At 41.8% G+C, this 20,989-nt stretch overlaps 2 protein-coding genes across 6 annotated transcripts in view; one reads left to right on the forward strand and one right to left on the reverse strand.

Annotated features, from left to right (window-relative positions):
* LOC105470089 (uncharacterized) overlaps positions 1 to 11,827 on the reverse strand; it is a 75,546-nt gene extending 63,719 nt beyond the window's left edge. Inside the window, exons 1-3 of one of the 4 annotated variants that reach the window (XM_071071832.1) lie at positions 11,410 to 11,827; positions 5,397 to 5,463; positions 285 to 4,512 (exon numbers count right to left, since the gene is read on the reverse strand). In XM_071071832.1, the coding sequence (XP_070927933.1) occupies positions 5,400 to 5,463; positions 11,410 to 11,678 (333 nt within the window). In that variant the 5' untranslated portion in view covers positions 11,679 to 11,827 and the 3' untranslated portion in view covers positions 285 to 4,512; positions 5,397 to 5,399. Of the gene's footprint in view, positions 1 to 257; positions 4,513 to 5,396; positions 5,464 to 11,409 lie in introns of those variants that run through there. The other 3 variants (XM_011721834.3, XM_011721836.2, XM_071071833.1) reach the window with 3 other exon arrangements.
* Positions 11,828 to 11,879: 52 nt separating this feature from the next.
* Positions 11,880 to 20,989, forward strand: part of LOC105470090 (SR-related CTD associated factor 11) — a 77,043-nt gene continuing 67,933 nt past the window's right edge. The window contains exon 1 of one of the 2 annotated variants that reach the window (XM_071071830.1): positions 11,880 to 12,072. The gene's annotated coding sequence lies outside the window, so the exon portion shown is untranslated. The remainder of the gene's footprint in view (positions 12,073 to 20,989) is intronic. The other variant, XM_011721839.3, reaches the window with a different exon arrangement.

Genomic DNA, 20,989 nt, shown 5'->3' on the forward strand with positions numbered 1-20,989 from the left:
CTTTGGTTTATGGCTCAAAGTAAAGTTATACATTAATTTATGGGCACTAGCAAAAGGCTTCCTGTTTGGTCACGGGCTGGAAGGACAAATATTGGGGATAAAGAGGTCTGGGAAAGAGGCATGTGGATGACCCTATAAAATGGACATGAAATGTGAAGATCTTTGCTTCATGTGTTAATACCCAACAGAGAGAATCCATCAAAGAAGCACCAGATAACCATAAGGAACGATGTCCCGGCCAGATGACATCAGCCAGTCTCTGCCATTGGCTACACTAGTATTGGCCCAATAGGTAGCCATAGGTGCAGAGATGGAGGTTATACATGGGCCTAATAGCATGGCTCCCAATTAACAAGGCTGATCTAGCTACCACCACTGTCAAATGTCCAATTTACCAGCAACAGAGGCCAATGCTTGGCCCCCAAGGCAGCACCATTCCTTCAGCAGACCTACGAGCTATTTGGTGACAAGTTGTCTACACAGGACCCATTCCATCCTGGAAGTAGTATCAATTTATCTTTATTGGAACTGAAACATATTCCAAGTTGGATCTCCTGCCTGAAGGGTCTCAGGTAGTACCACTGAGGGCTTAAAGTGTTTGATCCACTGACCTAGGATTTGGTACAGCAGTGAGCACAGGACCATGGGCTCCACTGGTCCTACTATATACTACACCACCTAGAAACTGGTACTGATTGAGCACTGGGATGACCTGTTAGAGGTTCAGCTGGGGTGCTAGGTTGCAAAGGATACCCTGTGAGGAGGCACCATACCCCAGGACTCAGTGTACACTCTAAACTGATATTCTCAAATGTGAGAATACAAGAATCCAGGAGCTAAAGAGTAGAAATAGGAATATCTCTGTATATTATGATTCCCAGAGATTTGCTTAGGGAAGTCGTACCTTCTTTCTCCTTAACTTAGAGATTTCGGCTACCAGAGAGAAAGTGTTTCCACTAGCGGACACAACAAGAGTCCCATGGAGTGGAGTGTAAGCTGCTGCCTGGTCATTTTAGACTTCTCATTCCAAGAAACAAGGAGACAAGGAGAGGAGTCACCATTCTGGCAAGGGTAATTGATCCTGATTTCAGTAGGGTAGCTGTTCCACAAAAGGGATACGAAAGAATATGTTTGATACCCAAGTGACCCATTTGTGTTTCTCTTGGTTTTTGCTTGCCCAATTTACATGGTCCATGGAAAAGTGTAGCAGCTACAACCTGAGAAGAATTTGGTGATGAAGGACTTGGGCCCCTCACTGAAGAGGGTTTGAGTTATTCCACTAGGTAAGCTACTGTCTTAGTGTGTTTGGGCTGCTATAATAAGTATCACAAATTACATGGCCTATAACAACAGAGTTATTTCTTGTAGTTCTGTAACCTGTAAAATGCAAGATCAAGGTACAAGCAAATTTAGTGTTTAATGAGGGCTCACTTCCTGGTACCTTCTTGCTGTGTCTTCACATGGTGGAAGAGGCAAGGCAGGTGTCTGGGACCTCTTTTATCAAGGCACTAATTGTATTCACGAGGGCTCTGTCTTCATGACCTAATCACTTCCAAATCACCCACCTAATACTATCACATTGGTGACTAGTTTCAACATACAAATTCTGGGGATACCCAAACATTCAGTCCATAGCAGCTACCTAGACCAGCAGAGAGTGAGGGGAATCTAGAATGGGTAGTGGAGGAAGGAAATTACTGCACCAATTATGGCCCCAAGAGCAGCTTTCGAGGCTGTAATTAATCCCACCAACCTTCCTCTAGTAAGTTTCTCCAGTTTCTTGGAAGCCCCACAGAATTTTGGAAGAGCTGCTCCTAGATCTTATATTCATAGAGGTAGACAGTAGCGGATATCATGCGTGGTGTACTACAGATTTCCCCCAATCCAGGAATGAAGCAGTCATTCCACCAGATGCTGAAAGTGTTCAAGGCTGACAACTCTCAACTGAATCCTTCACCATCACTTACCCTCTGCTGAAGAAGGCCTTCTCACCTTTCTGGGTACAGCCAAAATGATTGGTCAATGAGATGGCATAAAGTCTTCAGAATTCCCTGCAGGAATGGCTGAGGCCTCTGTTGGACTTCACTGCAGGTCCACTTCTTCCTTTGCCTGCTTTCTTTACTTGTTCTACAGGTGGATCCTAAGAGCACCCACCAATGAAATATCTGCACTCTAATCTTTATCTCAAAATATTTCCCATGGAATTTGACCTGTGACAGTTTCCTTTCCCCACATATCCCTTAACTGTGAAGACCCTTAATATTGTAAATTTTTAAAAAATCAAAATTGCTTAAATAATGAAGGAGACTTATTGGCTTACATAACTAGACAGGTATCAGGATTTATTTGATCAGGGGCTTACTAATTTCAACAAGAACCTAGTTTTGCTCCACCTGCTTTCTGGGCCTTCCACAGAGGCAGCATTATTCCAAAGCTAGGCTAGTTCATGATAACAGAGTAGCTACAGTAATTCCAGGTTTAAATTCTCACCTGTCATCATCCAAACAGGAAGAGAGCACGCTTTTAGTAGCTTTATCTGAAGAACAAGGAAGTCTTTCTCAGTCACCAGCTCTTCGAGTGTTAGTGACACAAATTGGCCAAAGGAATGTTTGGGTTTCCTAAACTATCCACTGTAGCAAGAAGTATAGGATTACCTTGAATGGTCTGAAATAGTCAGGGCTGCTTCCTGGAATTTGTGTTGTGTTTTAATCTTTGCCCCCAACAATCACATAACTACTACACAAGGTGTTAGAATGGAAGTGATGTTGTGGAGGCAAAGTCTATTGGTTTGTTAGGGCTGCCATAAGGAAAAAAAAAAAAATCACAGACTAAGAGGCTTCAACAAACAGAAATTTATTCTCTCACAGTTCTGGAGGCTTGAAGTCCAAGATCAAGGTGTTGGCAGGAGTGCTTCTTCAGAACCCTCTCTACTTAACTTGTAGATGGCTGTCTTGTCTCTGTTTTTATGGTCTTCCTTCTGTGTGCACACATGTCTGTGTCTGTATCTCCTCTTCCTAAAAGGACATCAGTCATATTGGATTGAGGCCTACCCTAAAGAGCTCATTTTAAAACAGTCACCTCTTTAAAGACCTTATATACAATATGGTTATGTTCTCAGTTACTGGGAGTTAGGACTTCAACACATGAATTTCAGGGGACACATTTCAGCCCGTAACACAAACCCAACATCAGCATCAATTACATATTATGTTCATCTGCTTGACTGCTGCACTAAATTGTAATTTCTTTAAGGGCAGGGACAACATCCCTCGTGTAGAGCCCAGTACACAGTAGGTACTCAATATGAGATAACTGCTTGTTGAAGACTATAAAGAGTTCATTGTAGGCCAGGGGTGCTGGCTCACACCTATAATTCCAGCATTTTGGGAGGTCAAGGCAGGCGGATCACCTGAGGTCAGGAGTTTGAGACCAGCCTGGCTAACTAATAGCAAAACCCCGACTCTACTAAATATACAAAAATTAGCTGGGCGTGGTGGTGATGCCTGTAGTCCCAGCTACTCGGGAGGCTGAGGCAGGGAGAATTGCTTGAACCGGGGAGGCAGAGGAGGTTGCAGTGAGCCGAGATTGCGCCACTGCACTCCAGCCTGGGTGACAGAGCAAGACTCCTTCTCAAAAAAACCAAAACCAAAACAAAACAAAAAAAGAGTTCAGTGTATTTGGCACTTACGAGGTCACAGTGACTTTTTCCAGGTCAGACTTCACAATATAAAAATTAAAACCTTATGACAAAAGCTACCATGAGCAAAGTCCAAAGATGATTATGAAAAAAAAAATAGTACCTGCACATATGGAACACCAGGAGTTAAGAGTTGTAATACACAAGGGATCATATAGATAGATCAGAAAAGGATGAAAACTCAACACAAAATACGACGACTATGAACAGTCCAAAAATATGAAAAGAATTCAACTCCACTAGCAGTCAGCAAAAAGCGAATTGAAACAACAGTGAAATAGCATTTAATGCCTATCAGACTGACAAAAATTTGAGATTCATGCGTTAGTCCTGGCAAGGGTGTGGGAAATGGGTTTGTTCTACATTTAGATTGGAATATGAACTAAAATAATTCTAGCGGTAGAGGTAATCTGGCAGTGTGTCAGTCATAACAGCATTGGTCACAAGTAACAGCAAACTCAACTCAAAAAAGTTACTTATTAAGTCACATAATTGAAAGTCTACACACAGCCCTATTTAGGTTACCTAAATGGTATCATTAGAACCTAGTCTCTTTTCATGTCTTACTTTTGTCCTCTGAGGAGAAGTCATTCTCAGTAAGGGTCTCTTTTTGTGAAGGGAGGTTACATATTCCCATCGACAAGTCCAGCACAGAACAAACGTCTCTGATCTAATTCTGCTTGGCTTGAATTGATTCATGTGCCTATCCCTGAACTACAGAACATTAAAACTAGTGGGGTACTACATTCTTCTTAGCCAGTCCTGAGTCAAAGTCCAATGTAGAAGCCAACGGAGGACCCAATTCCATTTGTAACCTACAGATTGAGAGGAAGAAGACTAATTCATCTGAAAACTGTTATGGAAAAAACCCAACAAAACAACAAAACATAAAACCCACAACCCTCTACAGGCAGTATCTATTAAAATATATTTTTAAAGGCACATATCTATGGTTTTGACAATCTCACTTTTAGGATCAATTCTATACAAAAATGCGTAATTTTAAAAAGATATACATATAAGGATATTTATTCCAGCATCACTTGTAATGACACAAAATCTATAAATCTGTGTTATCTATCAATACAGAAATAGTTTCAAAAATTATGGTACAACAGGCCAAGTATGGTGGCTCACATCTGTAATCCTAGTGCTTTGGGAAGCTAAGGCAGGAGGATCACTTGAGGCCAGGAGCTGGACACCAGCCTGGGCAACATTGCAAGACCCTGTTTCTACCAAAAGTTTAAAAAAAAAAAAAATTAGCCAGGCATGGTGGCTCATGCCTGTAGTCCCAGCTACTGGCAAAGTTGAGTCCAGGAATTCAAGGCTGCTGCAGTCAGCTATGATCACTCCTGGGTGATGATACAGAAAGATCCCTCCCCCCCAAAAAATGGTACATTAATACTATAAAATATTATGCAACTAGTTAAAAGAATGAGTTGAATATTTATAATTAACGATTGAGTTAGAAAATGTGCAGAAAAACATACATAGTGTGATTATTTGTAAAAATAAAAATAAAAACCTATGTGTTTCTAAAACACATTAGAAAAAGTATTGAGAGAAACGCCAATCTTTTAACATTGGTATTGTCTAGGACTGGGATAGGGAGAAGAAAATGATCTTTTTCTTTATATACTTCTGAATATATTCTATATAGTTCTGTGTGGTTAGAATTGTTAAAATTAATGCGTATTACCTTTTAAAAAGAGTAAATAGAAACTGAAAATGAAGAAGCAGTCTTAGAATTTAAATTGTGTTTAAACCTGGAGGAAAGAGACATAAGATAGTCTTCAGTAAAGGAGACATTAAACCTATCGAAGACCAACTAACTCACGGAGCCACATCCTGAGGGGACAGAAGGGAGCTGTTTCAGATTAGAGTCCCAGTGTACAAGGGCTGTGATGGTTTCACTGTTCCACAGGGAAATGTAAACAAACAGAATAGTATTACATAACATTTAGTTTTTTTGGCTTGAAAATGCATTTCTTTTCTTTTTTTTTTTTTTTTTTGAGACGGAATCTCGCTCTGTTGCCCAGGCTGGAGTGCAGTGGCCGGATCTCAGCTCACTGCAAGCTCCGCCTCCCGGGTTTACGCCATTCTCCTGCCTCAGCCTCCCGAGTAGCTGGGACTACAGGTGCCCGCCACCTCCCCCGGCTAATTTTTTGTATTTTTTAGTAGAGACGGGGTTTCACCGTGTTAGCCAGGATGGTCTCCATCTCCTGATCTCGTGATCTGGAAAATGTATTTCTTTTAAAGAAATCATGGTGACAAAAGATGGAAGGACTTCACAAATATATACTGTTACTTGTCAAGATTAAAAAGATACCAGCCCTATATCTGCTTTCAAATTGTTAGAAATGTGAATGGCCTATAAAGCAAGTCTGAAAAAAACAGATCTATGGCACAAGTAGAAAGCTAAGCCATGCCTAGTGTTCCATTATTGGAACGCTAAGCATGTGGGAGTTATATCCTACTGCTCAAGGTCATCGCCTAGGTCTGATTGCAAAAATTCAAAAAATTGCAGCCAGGCGTGGTGGCTCACGCCTGTAATCCCAGTACTTTGGGAGGCCAAGGCAGGCGGATCACGAGGTCAGGAGATCGAGACCATCCTAGCTAACATGGTGAAACTCCGAGGCTACTAAAAATACAAAAAATTAGTAGGGCATCGTGGCGGGAGCCTGTAGTCCCAGCTACTCGGGAGGCTGAGGCAGGAGAATGGCGTGAACCCGGGAGGCGGAGGTTGCAGTGAGCCCTGATCGCGCCACTGCACTCCAGCCTGAGCGACAGAGTGAGACTTGGTCTCAAAAAAAAATTGCAACCTCAGGCATAAATGGGTTAAACAAGAGAATAGATAGTTCTTCCTCTGTGATAGAGGAAGACAACTAGGCATGGATGTACACAGTTGTAGATAGACTGTTGGTAGAGGGAAAGAAGTTGAGGAGTTTCTCTCTTACAATGACTGGTGAGATCGTTTGCTGGGTTCAGGGTTAAGGGGCTCAGCAGCAGTGGCTGTGAGGCTGAGACTTGAGGGGAGTGATAAACATGTAGAAGAGGTGCTGTTGGGGATGGAAGACCAACCTGAGAGTGTACTAGAGTCTTCAAATTTGGATATACCTGTCTGTATTTGGTTTGGGTTACCAGCCCTTTAATGAAATTGTCTTTGGTTCCTGTATTAGGGTTCTCCAAAGAGAGTTCTCCGTCTCAAAAAAAAAAAAAAAAAAAATTATGGTACATTAATTCTACATAATATTATGCAGCTAGTTAAAAGAATGAGCTATTTATAATTAACTGTTGAGTTAGAAAGAGTTGAAGAAAAATATATATGGTGTGATTATTTGTAAATACACAAATGAAAACTTCCATGTGTTTTAAAACGTTAGAAAAAGTATTGAGGGAAACTTCAATCTGTTAACATTGGTTTTGTCTAGGACTGGGATATGGAGAAGAAAACAATCTTTTTCTTTATATACTTCTGAGTATATTTTACATACTTCTGTGTTGTTTGAATTGTTAAAATGAATGCCTATTACGTTTAAAAAAGAGTAAATATAAACTGAAAAGAAGAAGTACTCTTAGAATTTAAACTATTTTTAGATCTGAGGCAAACAGAACTAATAGGATATATAGATACATGAGAGGGGATTTATTACGGGAATTGGCTCCTGTGATTATGGAGGCTAACAAGTCCCACAACAGGCTATTTGCAAGCTGGAGATGCTGGTATGCTGGGAGTGCAGCTCAGTCTAAGTCTGAAGACCTGATGGTGGGGGTGCTGGTGTTAAGCACTGGAGCCCAAAGGCCAGAGAGCCTGGCGTTTTGATGTCCAAGGCCAGGAGAAGAGAGTGTATCCCAGTTCCAGAAGAGAGACCGTTTTTGTTCTACCCAGGCTCCCAGCTGATTGGATAGTGCCTGCCCACATTGAGGGTGGATCCTTCCCTTTTAGTCCACTCAGACTCACATGCCAATCTCCTCTGTAAACACCCTCACTGACATACCCAAAAATAATGCTTTACCAATTCTCTAGGTATTCCTAATCCAGTCAAGTTGACATCTAAAATTAACCATCACAGTTCCTTTCTATGTTCTCCTTCTTTTATTCCATTTCCCTCCCCAGGCTTTGTTTTTATTATTTTATATTCTTTTTATATTTATATTCTTCCTTAGTTTTTTGCTAAGGAATTTTTCAAGGAATGCAATTTTGTTTTTGTACATATTTGAAACCACTATACTGTCTGAGACACTGTATTCATTTATATACATTCTCAAAGCACCTCCCAAATAGATGTCCAATTAATTGTTGCTGAAATAAATTTAATTCCACATAGAAAATAATTGGATAGTATCATCCTGATTAAAACACTTCATAGTTGTGACATGAAATAACTATTCTTCTTCTTATTATTGGAGACAGGGTCTTACTCTGTTGCCCAGCCTGGAGTGAGGTGGCATGATCATGGTTCACTGCAGCCTCAACCTCCTGGGCTCAAACGATTCTCCCACCTCAGCCTCCCAAGTAGCTGGACTACAGGTGTGTGCCACCATGCCGGGTCACCATTAGGTTTTTAAAAAATTCCTGCAAACTATTTTTTCCTCACATGGATATTGTATATTTGGTCATGTTTTCCTTATATGAATTTTAAAATTTATATCACTCCTTTCTTTTTTTGAGACAGCGTCTTGCTCTGTCATCCAGGCTGGAGTGCAGTGGCGTGATCACAGCTCACTGCATCCCTGACCTCCCAGGCTCAAGCAATTCTTCCAGTGCGCACCACTACAGCTGGTGTTTTTTTATTTTTAGTAGAAACTAGGTCTCACTGTGTTGCCCAGGCAGTATATCCTTTGAATTCACACATTTTTATTGCCATAAAAATGCCAGAGATCATTAAAATAAAAATATCCTCTCTTATAGAAACTAAGGACCAAAAAGTTAGGTGATTTGTTCAAAACTGAAAAGGTGTTAAGTGACAGTATTAGAACCATACTTTTTCTTTTTTGTTTTTTTGAGATGGAGTCTCACTCTGTCGCCCAGGCTGGAGTGCAGTAGCGCCATCTCGACTCACTGCAACCTCCACCTCCCAAGTTCAAGTGATTCTCCTGCCTCAGCCTCCTGAGTAGCTGGTAGCTGGGATTACAGGCATATGCCACCACGCCTGGCAAATTTTTGTATTTTCAGTAGAGATGGGGTTTCACCATGTTGGCCAGTCTGGTCTCGAACTCCTGACCTCAAGTGATCCACCCACCTCAGCCTCCCAAAGTGCTGGAATTACAGGTGTGAGCCACCATGCCTGGCCAGAACCATGTTTTTCAATCCAGTATATTTATACCATGATTTCCTCCCTTAATTTGATTTTTATACTGTATTCTATTCATAACAGTTAAATTAAAACAGCAGTTATTTCTGAAAAAGCTCCATCAAAATTAATACGTTGATTACCCATTTTTAAAGGTGCCATTGTAGGTTTCTGTTGCTATGTGACAGGATTGATATTTTAAGTGCCTGGTAAAGTGCAATACACCAAGTGGACATTCAGTTGAAGGCTGTTTTATGATGCGTATCATTTGTGCTTTTTATGGTTAAAATCAAATCTAAAATGTTGACAACAATGGTTGGTATATCAACTTTACTCTTCCATTTTATAGCTCATCTTTTATATTTAGAACTCTGTACCTTTTCATTAAATTGTACATTTTAAAAATATGAAAACATCAGAGAGAATAATAAATCTTTACGTCCAAACCTAATGATGCTACTGCTGCATACGGAGAAATACACATGATCTTTTCTCTGGGAAGAATGGCCTATTGCAAACCACCACTCTCTTCTATTTGCACATGAAGGTAGAAACCACAGTGGCATTAAGAGCATTTTTCCTTAAGACATGCTCACATGATATCTAGGAGGCCACTGGTAAGAACGTTAAAACTTAGTCTCTGCTAGGAAATAAATACGTCGAAAGATTTGGTATTTTTTAGTTTTGATGAAACCATACTGTTATCATCAATTTAAAATAGTTTTCTATTTGGCAGATTTTATCATTTGGGCTTTAATTAAATTTTGAGAAAAAACACTTTCCTAAAACAAAACTGAGATTTTTTAAAAATATAAAACATACGCAGAAGCATGTTGCACCAGGAGTCCATATCAGGAGTTACACTCCTAGAGGCAGGACTCTCTAGAGTGAGTCCTAGAGATTGTATACATAGCAAAGCTACACCCTTATTCTGTTGGATGGCTCCTAAGTGTTGATCGGGTTATATCTTTCTACACTAATTTTCACTATTTCTCTTAACAATCATCCTTTATAATCATTCTTTATATCCAAATAGTATATATCCTGTACTATTTGCTCTGATTTTGACAGGGAAAGGTCCTTCATAAGAATTTTGTTCTTCCATGAGAAGAAAGCATTTTAATGTCTCTAGCTCATTTTTCCCTCAAATATCCCAAATACAGTAAAGCCATCTAAATTCCCTAACCCCATATCAAAAACAGTACACTGAAAAACTCCAAAGACTTTGACAGCGACAAGGCTGCCATTCATGTGTTCCTTCAGCAAGTGCCAGACGCTGTTATGAAAGTGATAAGACACTGTCCCAATTCTCACAGTGTGAGACAGTGAGCAGACTCAACAGAATGCACACGATGAGAGTGCCAGAAAAGCGACGTCCTCAGGGCGGGAGCAGGGGACGCGGCAACGTAGTCTGCGAAAATGCGGGAAGGCGGCAGCGAAGCGGCCGGTAGGCAGGGCCGCGACAAAGTGGGGAGGAAACTCATCCCGGGCAGGCGTCAGCGTGGCTGGGAGAGCGCAGCGCGCGCGGACAGAACGGGGGCAGGTGACAGGAAAAGGTGTGAACGCGCGGCTGAAAGCGACTGGGACCTGGGTGATCCGCGCGCAGGGAGCAGAGCTTAGTCCTGCGGAAGCCGCAAGCAGGACAAGGGCGTGGGTGGGAGGACTGGAAGGTCAGCTGGTAGATGGGGGACACTGAGGGCGGACAGAGCAACTGGAAGCTTGCTGCAATCGACAAGAGAAACTAGGAGGTTAAAGAGTCACTGGCTTTGAAAAAGTCAAAATACTTCCGAGGTAAAACAAAACATTTAACAACCCGCCGAGGAAAAAAGTGGAGGCTGGCACACACGTCACTAACCACAACGTGGAGGTCTTTAAAGTAAATCATGATAAAGTTTTTGTTGTTGTTGCTTGAGACAGGGTCTCGCTCTGTCGCCCAGGCTGGAGTGCAGTGGAACGATCTCGGCTCACTGCAACCTCAGCCTCCCGAGTTCAAGCGATTCTCCCACCTCAACCTCCCGAACGAGGCCTTAATACGTTGCTGAAGCTGGTCTCGAACTCCTGGGCTCAAGGGATCCGTCAGCCTCGGCCTCCCAAAGTGCTGGGATTACCGGCGTAAAAGACCGCGCACCTGGTCCAAATTTAATTTTGTGATGTGGGGTTAAGACAGGGGAAAGCCCCTAGGCTCGGGGAGTCAGAGGGGAAAGCTCTCCCTCCGGCATCTAAAAAAATGCCCACCAGAAAGGAGGAAAAGTGGGCTTCTAAGTTACCTACTCTTCACCCCACTGGCTGCATTTCAGGTGGGCAGCGCCGCCAGGTGAACACTCAATCCACCGCAAACATACGAACACTCTTTTCAATATCAGATTACCATAATGATAGAGGAACACACCCTGAGCAAAATCCTTCCTGTCCAGTCACCTTAAAGCCTCTTTCATTGTTCTCCGCGACGCAGCCTGTAAAACTGCCAAAGGAGCGCTGAGGCCAAAGTCCACGCGCTGCGCAGGCGCACCATCCGCAGCGCTGGCGAAAGGCGGGGCAGGAAGGACGTTTCCCAGAAGGCCCCTCCATAGCAGCTGCCCTTCCTCCCGCTCACAGGCCGCGCGACGTGACTCCACCCACCACGCTTCTCGGTCGCAAACAGCAGTTTGCCAGCGCCCCCCTGCGGCCCGGCTGGGCACTGCGAACATGCACTCAGGGCCAGAGCGAGAGAGTAGGCCGAGCGCGGCGAGTCCGGCAGCCGCCGTCGTCACCTTAGCGCGCCGACAGTGAGCCAAGCGAGCGAGGGAAGGGAGGAGGAGGGAGACGCGCGGGGAGGGGAGGGGAGGGGAGGGAGGAGGCTAGACAAGGCGGGGGAAGGGGGAGTAGCGGTGGCGCAAGTCGCGCGGAGCAGCGCAACCCGGGTCGCTCCCTGCTTCGCCGCCGCCTCCGGACCGAGCCAGCGGAGTCAGTGTCCCAGAGATCCTATAACACCACAAAGCGGACGAAGGAGTCCATGTTGGGGAACTTGTTGGCGGAGTGACTGGGACCTGGGAACCTGCTGTGTGGCCGCGGCCAGACCGAGCGCCTCGACCCGGGCCTGAGGTAAACACTGGTCGACCCGCGGGGTGGATGGGCTTGGGCAGCTGTCTGGGCTAGACGAGGGTTAGCGGCCGGCGCAGAGCGCTGGAGCGGGCCTAGGGCGACGGGAGGGCTGACAAAGTTTCGGAATCTCGCGCGGCCCGTGCGACGTCGTGCGCTGGGAGGAAAGTTGGAGCTGCCTCTCGAGGTGGGGGAGGCTGCGGCCGGGAGGGCCGCTTTCCCTCTCGCTGCCCCGCGAGGGAGGCCCGGCCCGACCCTGGGCCGCCGCCGCCTCTCTGTCGCACTCCGTCCCATTTCCTCCTTGTGGCCTACGCGCCTCCCGCCGCCTTAGCCGGCGAAGCCCGTCCCCGCCCGGGTGCAGGGTCCTACGGGGGGACAAGGGGCTCCACGCCAGAACCGCCGCAGACGCCCTCCTCCCTGCGGTGGAAACGTGTCTTGCTGAGCTTCCGGGCGCTCCCGACCGCGGGGTGGGCTTTTCTTGGGAGACTTTGGTCGCGAGCCTCCAAGCCCGCTAGTGAAACCAAACTTTACTACGCCGTGACCTCTCGTGTGCGCGAATGGGGAAGAGCCGGCGCTTCTAAGCATCAGCTTTTTTCACTCCGTGATCTGAACTTCAAACTACTCACCCACCCCCAGTGTTTTAAATTCGCTACCTGGGCTGACAACTACGGGGCCGGGAGATATAAATTTAGCCTAATCGGTCGCCCCTCCTCAGACTTAGGAATTTTGAACCATTAGAAAGATTTCTTACAGATGGCTGGCGGTCTTGCCACCAACACGTATTTTGGAGTATTGTTTCAAAAGTAGACGCTCGATTTAGAGTACTAGATTTAGACATTCACAGATTCAAATATTGAATTTTGAAATACCTTCAATATATTTCCGTACTGTATTACATACAGTGTCTACCAGCTGACTGTTGTTCATTCATTTTGGGTTACATTTTGGCTAACATGCTACCACTGACCTAAGATACGTAAGCAAAACTGCTGAAAAATGTTTTTAATGCTTTGTGTAGTAGATGCTGATGTTACATTTTCTCCGCTTTGGGAATTTCCCCCGAAATTTGGGAAAAGCATATTAATAAATGCATTATTTTTTCGTTTTAAAAAGAAAAATTAATTTCTACATATCACTACCTGCCTCAGCAGCAGAATATCAGGGCAGTACATTTTAAAATAACGGTTTTTGTATTTTATTAGTAATTGTATTAAAATTTTGACCTGTAATCAAGTCTGTTTCTGAACAATTGCTTTCTCTTTCCTGTTTCTTTGGCAGTTGGCTTGATCATCTCACTATTTTGGTCAAAAGATGCAAGAAAAAAGTTCATGGGCCTTTTGTTTTTGTTGTTTTAACTCGGTGGGCAAGAGAAATGAAATCTTGAAACTGTCTTTGGATTTCTTGTGTTCTATATTATCCTATCGGATAATCTGAATTTACATTTTTTATGCAATGTGAGTTTTTTAAAAATAGTAGTTCTTAGGGTAGCTGTATTTTAGCTGTATTTTTTGGTGCTTGCAAAGTATTTTTTGGTGCTTGCAAATATTTTAACAGTCATTCAGTTTTTCACATTCAGATAGTGAACTTTTTGCCTGAGAGTTTGAGTACATTTTAAGATTTCATTGGGGTAAAATTTGAATGTTTGCTTACTGTAAGTATACTCATGCTTTAAAGACATTCTTCAGTATAAAGGGGAAGAAAACTATAGAAGAAAATTTAAAGTTTCTAAATGTGTTGCCTGAAAACATGTCATGGAGGATATATTACGGAGAGTTTTTTTACTTTTTCTGTTAATACCTTCGTGTGGTAATGGGGACAGTGTGTTAAGATCAAAACTTTTCAGGAGTTACTTAGCTCCCTATCGTCGTTTGGCACCAGCTAGGGCTTAGACAGTTTTCTTGAAAACCTGTGCTTTTATTCACAGAGATAGGATGAATCAGTGCAGTTACATGATACTGTTGATTCATCATCAATAACATCTTTTAGTAATCAGAAAGTGCAGTATTATACTACCCATCAACTTAATACTGAACTTTTAAGGTATACTATCGGAGATAGTCGTAGCATCTTAAAGAGAGTAGCAGGCATAAAAGTAATAAAAGGGAAGTCAACTGTAGATTAATTTTCATTGTAACTTCCCTTTAGCAAACCCTGCTATCACCTGCTCTTGTCTTTTAATGATGTAAATTATACCTTGACAAGGTTGACTTTGCCCAGTGAAATAAACTTAAAATCCAGATTTTTAATTATAGTCTGTCCCCCAAAATAAATTAATAGCCTTGCACCTTGTCTTGCTTCTGAGCAGTAATACTGTTAGTAATACTATTACTCAGCAGTAATACTGAGTAGAGCCCAGAGTTAAAATATCCAGTATCATTTTCTTGCTATTCCCAAAACTCATCTTTGCATTATATTTTTTTTTTAGTTGTATCTATCAACTTAATATATGAATTCCTAGTACATAGACACATAAAAATTCAATACAAAGCATAAAAACACAACCACTATTTTGCTTTCAGAAATATCTTCCTAAAAAGTCACTGTGATCTTTGCTGATCTACAGTCTTTAACACTGCATAGCCAGAGTGATCCTGATAAAATGTCAGGTCATGTAACTTCTATTCTCAGATGACTTCCCTTCTCAGTCATAGTAAATTCCATACTCCTATGGTCTACAAGGCTCTATGATTTGAGTGTCTTCTTCCTCTCTGACTTCATCTCCTCACTGTTTCTCCAATCTCCTTTCCCCTATGCTGTTGTGGTCTTTTCTAACTACTATGCATAAAACAACAGCCTTCCCCCCGGTATTTCGTATCTGTTTTTATACCAGATTTTTCTCCATAGCATTTATCATTTTGCAACATGCGGTGTAATTTACTAACTGAGGTTTATTGTTTATTTTCTTCACTCTAATTTAGCTTCTGTGAGGTCAGCATTTGTCAGTATTGGTCACTGTTTTGTCCCTAAACACCTGAGCAATGCCTTACATGTAAGTTAATGAATTAACATGCTTTCAGCTATAAACATTACAAATAGTGATTGTGGTTTGAAAGTTTAGACTAAGCAAGTCTCTGTGGCATAAACTGCCCAGTTACTTATATCCATGCACATGAGCCATGTTCATTTCAGGGGTCCTTGTTTTTTGTTGTTATTGTTTGTTTTGTTTTTGCTTTCAGATAGCATCTCACTCTGTCTCCCAGACTGGAGTGCAGTGGTGTGATCACAGCTCTCACTATGGTGCCCAGGCTGGTCTCAAATTCCTGGGCTTAAGTAATCCTCCCACCTTGGCCTTGCAAAGTGCTGGGATTGCAGGAATGAACCCCCACACCCAGCCTAAGGGGTGTGTGTTTTTAGAGGAGTGTGACAGTATGTGACCTTGAAAGTATCATTTGTCTTAATATAGAAGGAGCTAAGAATGCCTCAGCTAAGAGTAGAGCAGTGTAATAGTTTGTTTTCACGCTGCTAATATACCTGAGACTGGGAAGAAAAATAGGTTTAATTGGACTTACAGTTCCACATAGCTAGGGAGGCCTCAGAATCATGGTGGGAGGAGAAAGGCACTTCTTACATAGTGGTGGCAAGAGAAAATGAGGAAAATGCAAAAGCGGAAACTCCTGTTAAAACCGTCAGATCTTGTGAGACTACCATGAGAACAGTATGGGGGAAACTGCCCTGTAATTCAAATTATCTCTCAACAGGTTGCTCCCACAACAGGTGGAAGTTATGGGAATACAATTCAAGATGAGATTTGGGTGGGGACACAGCCAAACCATATCAAGCAGTATAACTATCTTATTGTTAAAAATGTTGTCATTTAGAAGCCATATTAATTTTCTTATAGTTCCAGAAGGCAGAACTAGGATTGTGGTGATATGTATTGAAAGGGAGGAGAGAGGCAGCAAGAGGAGATCTGGGAGAATTAGTTAGCAGGCTTTTCTAGTAGTCTGGGAGAGATGAGGATAACTTGAATTAGGATGATAATTGTGGAGATGGGCTCAGTGGATGGGATTTGAGACCAGCAGGCCTCAGTTAATAGATTGAAAGTGAGGGAGAAAGAAATTTGAAAGATGACTTCTGGATTACATTCCTAGGTTGTGCCAGATAAGGACAAGAGCTCTTTTGGTTTTAATATATCAGGCTTAAAGTACCTTTGGAGCTTTCAGGTAGAAGTTCCTGTAAGTAATTAGATGTATGGTTCTAAAATCCAGAGGAGGAATATGGGCCGGAAATGGAAAACTGGAGTCACCCATACAGATAATTGGTACTATAGGTATGGATGAAATTGCCTAGGTGAGGGAATATAACTTGGGGGGAAAAAAGCTTAGGATGGAACCACAATGACCTCTAACATTTAGAAAACTTGGCTGGAAGAATGTGAGCTCCCAGAGAATACTGTGAAGATCAGAGAAGTAGAGGGTGAGTGGGGTGTTACAGAAACCAAAGGAAGAGAGTGTTACAAGGAGAGAGAAGTCAAGAAGAGAGAGTTGGGTCAAGTGTTGATAAAAGTTTAATAAGGTAAGAACTAAAAAAAAAATTTGTTGACTGTAACAATGTGAAGTTCATTGGCCCTTTGAACAAGCAGGACAGTAAGGTGATGCTTCTATAATTGCTTAAATAGATCTAAAAGTATTGAGATCAAAGTTTAATTGTCACCCATATTACAGAAGACAGCTAATGTTTATCAGATATTTACTACGTGTCAGCCACTCTGTTGTAGACATTTTACATAAATTTTCATTTGATCTTTTCAGTAGCCTCGCAATGTTGAATGTATTAGTCCATTTTACAGAAATGAGTCTGGGGTTCTGGAGAAGTTAAATGACTTAAGTGTCAGAGAAGTTGCTAAGTATCTATACCTGGGTCCATCTGACTTTCAGTCTTCGGTTGTTTCACTGATCTAGAGGCCTGTCAACCTCTAGATCAGTGCTGTCCAGTAGACAGTTCTGTAATGATGGAAATGTTTTGAATCTGTATTGCCCGGTGTAGTAACTGATAGTGACGTGGTTGTTGAGCACTTGCAAAGTGGGTAGTGCAGTTGAGGTACTGAATAGTGGTTATCATATTGGACAATGCAGATAGAGACCAAAGGTCATTGACAATCTCCTAAATAATAAAGCAGGGTCTTATAAAAAGAAGAGGTGAAAATACATACTGTCATACTGTTCTTCATTTAAAAGGAACACTGCTTTGCTTATCTTCTGTAAGTGAATTTTATAGGTAACTGTAAAAAAAAATTCTCAAAGTTTCAGAAAAGTTCCTAGTACAGTACAAAGAACTTTTCCCCCTTGAGTCTTTTGAGAGTAAATTGTAGAATCCCACTTAAGCTCCATGTACTCTACAAAGACCTTTTTTCTCCTAAACCAGTTGAGAATAAGTTGCAGGTACAGTCTCATCACCTCAAACAAGTACAAGGATTTTGTGTTGCACAACTACAGTATAACCATCAAAATTAGGAAACTGGCATGGTGCGGTAGCTCACAGTTCGAGAACTTTGGGAGACAGAGGCAGTAGGATCACTTGAGCCTAGGAGTTTGAGACTAGCCTGGGCAACATAGTGAGAACTTGTCTCTACAAAAAAGAAACAAAACTAGGTGTGGTAGCATGCACCTGTGGTCTCAGCTACTCAGGAGGCTGAGATGGGGGGATCACTTGAGCCCAGGAGGTTCAAGGCTGCAGTGAGCTAAGACTGTGCCACTGCATTACAGTCCGGGCATCAGAGCAAGACCCTGTCTCAAAAAAAAAAAAATTAAGAAATTAATCTTCCTATATTATTAGAATCTAACCTCAGACCACATTCAAGTTTTGCCAGTTTCCACAGTAATTTCCTTTGTAACAAAATAATTCAGAATTCTGTGTTGCATTTAACTGTAACATCTTTTTAGACTCCTTCTACTTGGAACAGTCCCCCAGTCTTGACTTTCATGACCTTGTTCGTACTCCTTAAAGCTTATAGATTAGTTCTGTTCCAAAATGTCTCTCCATTTGGGTTTGCATGATACTTTCTTTTTTCTTTTTTTTTTTTTTTTCCAGATGTATTTTTCTTTCTGTAGGATGCCAGATATTTCCTTACGTTTAGATTCAGGTTGTACGCTATTTGACAGTAATGATGTTGCATTTTTCTCATTGTGTCCGATCAAATGGCATACAATTTCTGTTTGCCTCATTACTGATGACGTGATAACTTGATATCACATAGTGTGCACTATGATAACTTGATTGAGGTAATATCATCCAAGCTTCTTCACTGTAAAGTTACTTTTGTCCCATTGGTAATTAACATGTATTTTTGTGGAAAAGTATTTTGAGACTGTAAAAATAGCCCATTCCTTGTTAAACTTGCTATTTATTTATTCCGAGATTGTCTTAGCTTTGGCTATTGAAAGCCCTTCAAGATAGTTTCTGTTTTCTTTTGACTTGTTCTTCATACTTCCTTTTTTGTTTTTTGAGGTGGAATCTTGCTTTGTTGCCCAGGCTGTAGTGCAGTGTGGTGATCTTGGCTCACCACAAACTCCGCCTCCTGGGTTCAAGTGATTCTTGTGCCTCAGCTTCCCAAGTAGCTGGGATTACAGGCGTGGGCCACTACACCTGGCTAAATTTTGTATTTTTAGTAGAGACGGGATTTTGCCATGTTGGCCAGGCTGACCTTGAACTCCTGACCTCAAGTGATCTGCCTGCCTTGGCCTCCCAAAGTGCTGGGATTACAGGTGTGAGCCACCATACCCAGCCACTTCCTTCCTTTTGGGCATAAGAAAATGAAGCTTACCTTGTACTTTCCCTGCCCCAGCACTGGAATCAACCATTCCTCCAAAGAGTGGTTGCTTTTAGTGGAGAAAGGTATTTAGCAAACAAGATTTGGATGCTCTAATTATTTCGATGTCTGTGGGTAGAAAACCATGAATTGGTACTAATTTCTCCAATTTCAGTCCACAAGATTTGTTCTCTTTTTTTCCATTACCAAATTTATAACTCCCTTCTCACGAGGAGAACTCTGACTCATTGTCATTACTTACTAAATTTGATAAATCCCCTGCATATGGCCAGTTTCCCATTGCCTTAACTTTTTTCTCCACTTAGGCTCTGACATCCTGTCCTGGGATACACCCCTTACTCCATACTTCTTAGATACCCCATACTGAAGATTTTACCATTCTGTTTGAGCTCTAGTACCTTAATCTGGGTTCCCTCACTATTCCTAACATGGGCATTTTGCTCACTAACTTGGTCTCCAATGCCTCTAGCCAGAATAGCAGCATACAGACGTGTTCTTTTAAAGTTTATACTTACTCCTTTTTGTAAAATATTATTATACCAACACTTTTAGTGAAAATTAAAAGTGTTCTCAGTCTTCAAATTTAAACCCTTTAGAGTACATTTAAACTCTCTTGAGACTCACATCTCTGTTAGGGATAAGACTAAACTTCCTTTTTTATCCTTTTTTTACTCTAGACTTCTCAGATGTACTTTTAGGGTTGTCTTTTTATCGTAATTTTGACAATAAGGTAAAAATTAGTTTAGTCTTTTGTGTGTGCGTGTGTGTGTGTGTTTGTGTATGTGTGTGTAGGTTTAGGAGTCAGTCAGACCTGGTTTCGAACTCTGGTTGTCCTAGATGACTGTCACCTTTTATAGGCGATCTAATCAGTATCTCAATTTCCTCACCTAATTTTTTAATAACATTTATCTAAGTCCAGTGGTAATAGCAACTAACTCTGTCTCTTGTTCATACTCTTAAGTTAGCTCTGTTTAATGGGTGATTTTTAAGCCTTTTTAATGCGGTGTTCTATTGTTCAGTATTGACGGTGTTTTAAGTTTTTAAATGTACCGTGTTCTGGTATTTTGCGGATTAAACGTGGAAAGGCATGCCAGAATGTGTAGTTCATTACCTAGTATGTTGTAGGCATTCACTCTACCCATAGTTCTGAACTCCAGGTTTGTTGATGTCTATGTGTCTATTAGGTCTGTGCCCTAGGGGAGCTTAGCTCTAATCAGGCCTTCTTTATTGATATGTAGTCTTCTTTCCATTTTCTCCTGACTGGTTTCCCCTACTTTCCATCTCCCCACTGCCGCCACCTTTCTGCTACTGCATTAAGCTCAAAATCCCCAATTTAAACATCTTATAAACAACTTTAAAAACAGATAAATGGGAGAGAGGTGGACTTGAAGTCCACCTAAGAAAACACAATTTAAGTCCTAATTTAGACTGAAGAACATTAACTTTTTGCACTTTATTATTTTTCTTTTTCTTGCCTCAGTCGTTAGTTACTCCCCCACTGGTACATTTAAAAAATGTCTTAGGAACTCTTTGCCTATTTCTTAAATTTGGCACTTAGCATATGCTATCTTGTTCATCTTCTGTATCCTATGTCTCCAAGTCTACTCTTTGTACCAGGAAGGGATACAGTATCTTAATCTGTCTTTTTATTCCAATACCAGGCTTAGTACCCTGACCACAGTAGTTATTTAGCAGCTTAAAGCAAACCAAAACAGAAATACAAACATGAAAGAGAGCAGCCAAAACAACACTGTTTTAAAAATTCTCTGGGATCAAACAGTTTACAAATAATAGGTCTTGTTTGTTTTTTTTTGTTTTGAGACACAGTCTCATTCTGTCACCCAGGCTGGAGTGCAGTGGCACAATCTCGGTTCACTGTAACCTCTGCTTCCCAAGTTCAAGCAATTCTGCCTCAGCCTCCTGAGTAGCTGGGATTACAGGCATGCACCACTACACCTGGCTGATTTTTGTATTTTTAGTAGAAACAGTGTGTCGCCATGTTGGTCAGGCTGATCTCGAACTCCTGACCTCTGCCCTCCTCAGCCTCCTGAATTGCCGGGATTACAGTCATGAGCCACCGCACCCAGCCCTGATAGGTGACTTTTTTAAATGTAAATATACTTATAGCACTATTTTGTATGCCTAGATGGC

This window comes from Macaca nemestrina, chromosome 10 (genome assembly GCF_043159975.1).
Source record: "Macaca nemestrina isolate mMacNem1 chromosome 10, mMacNem.hap1, whole genome shotgun sequence".
NCBI lineage: Eukaryota > Metazoa > Chordata > Mammalia > Primates > Cercopithecidae > Macaca > Macaca nemestrina.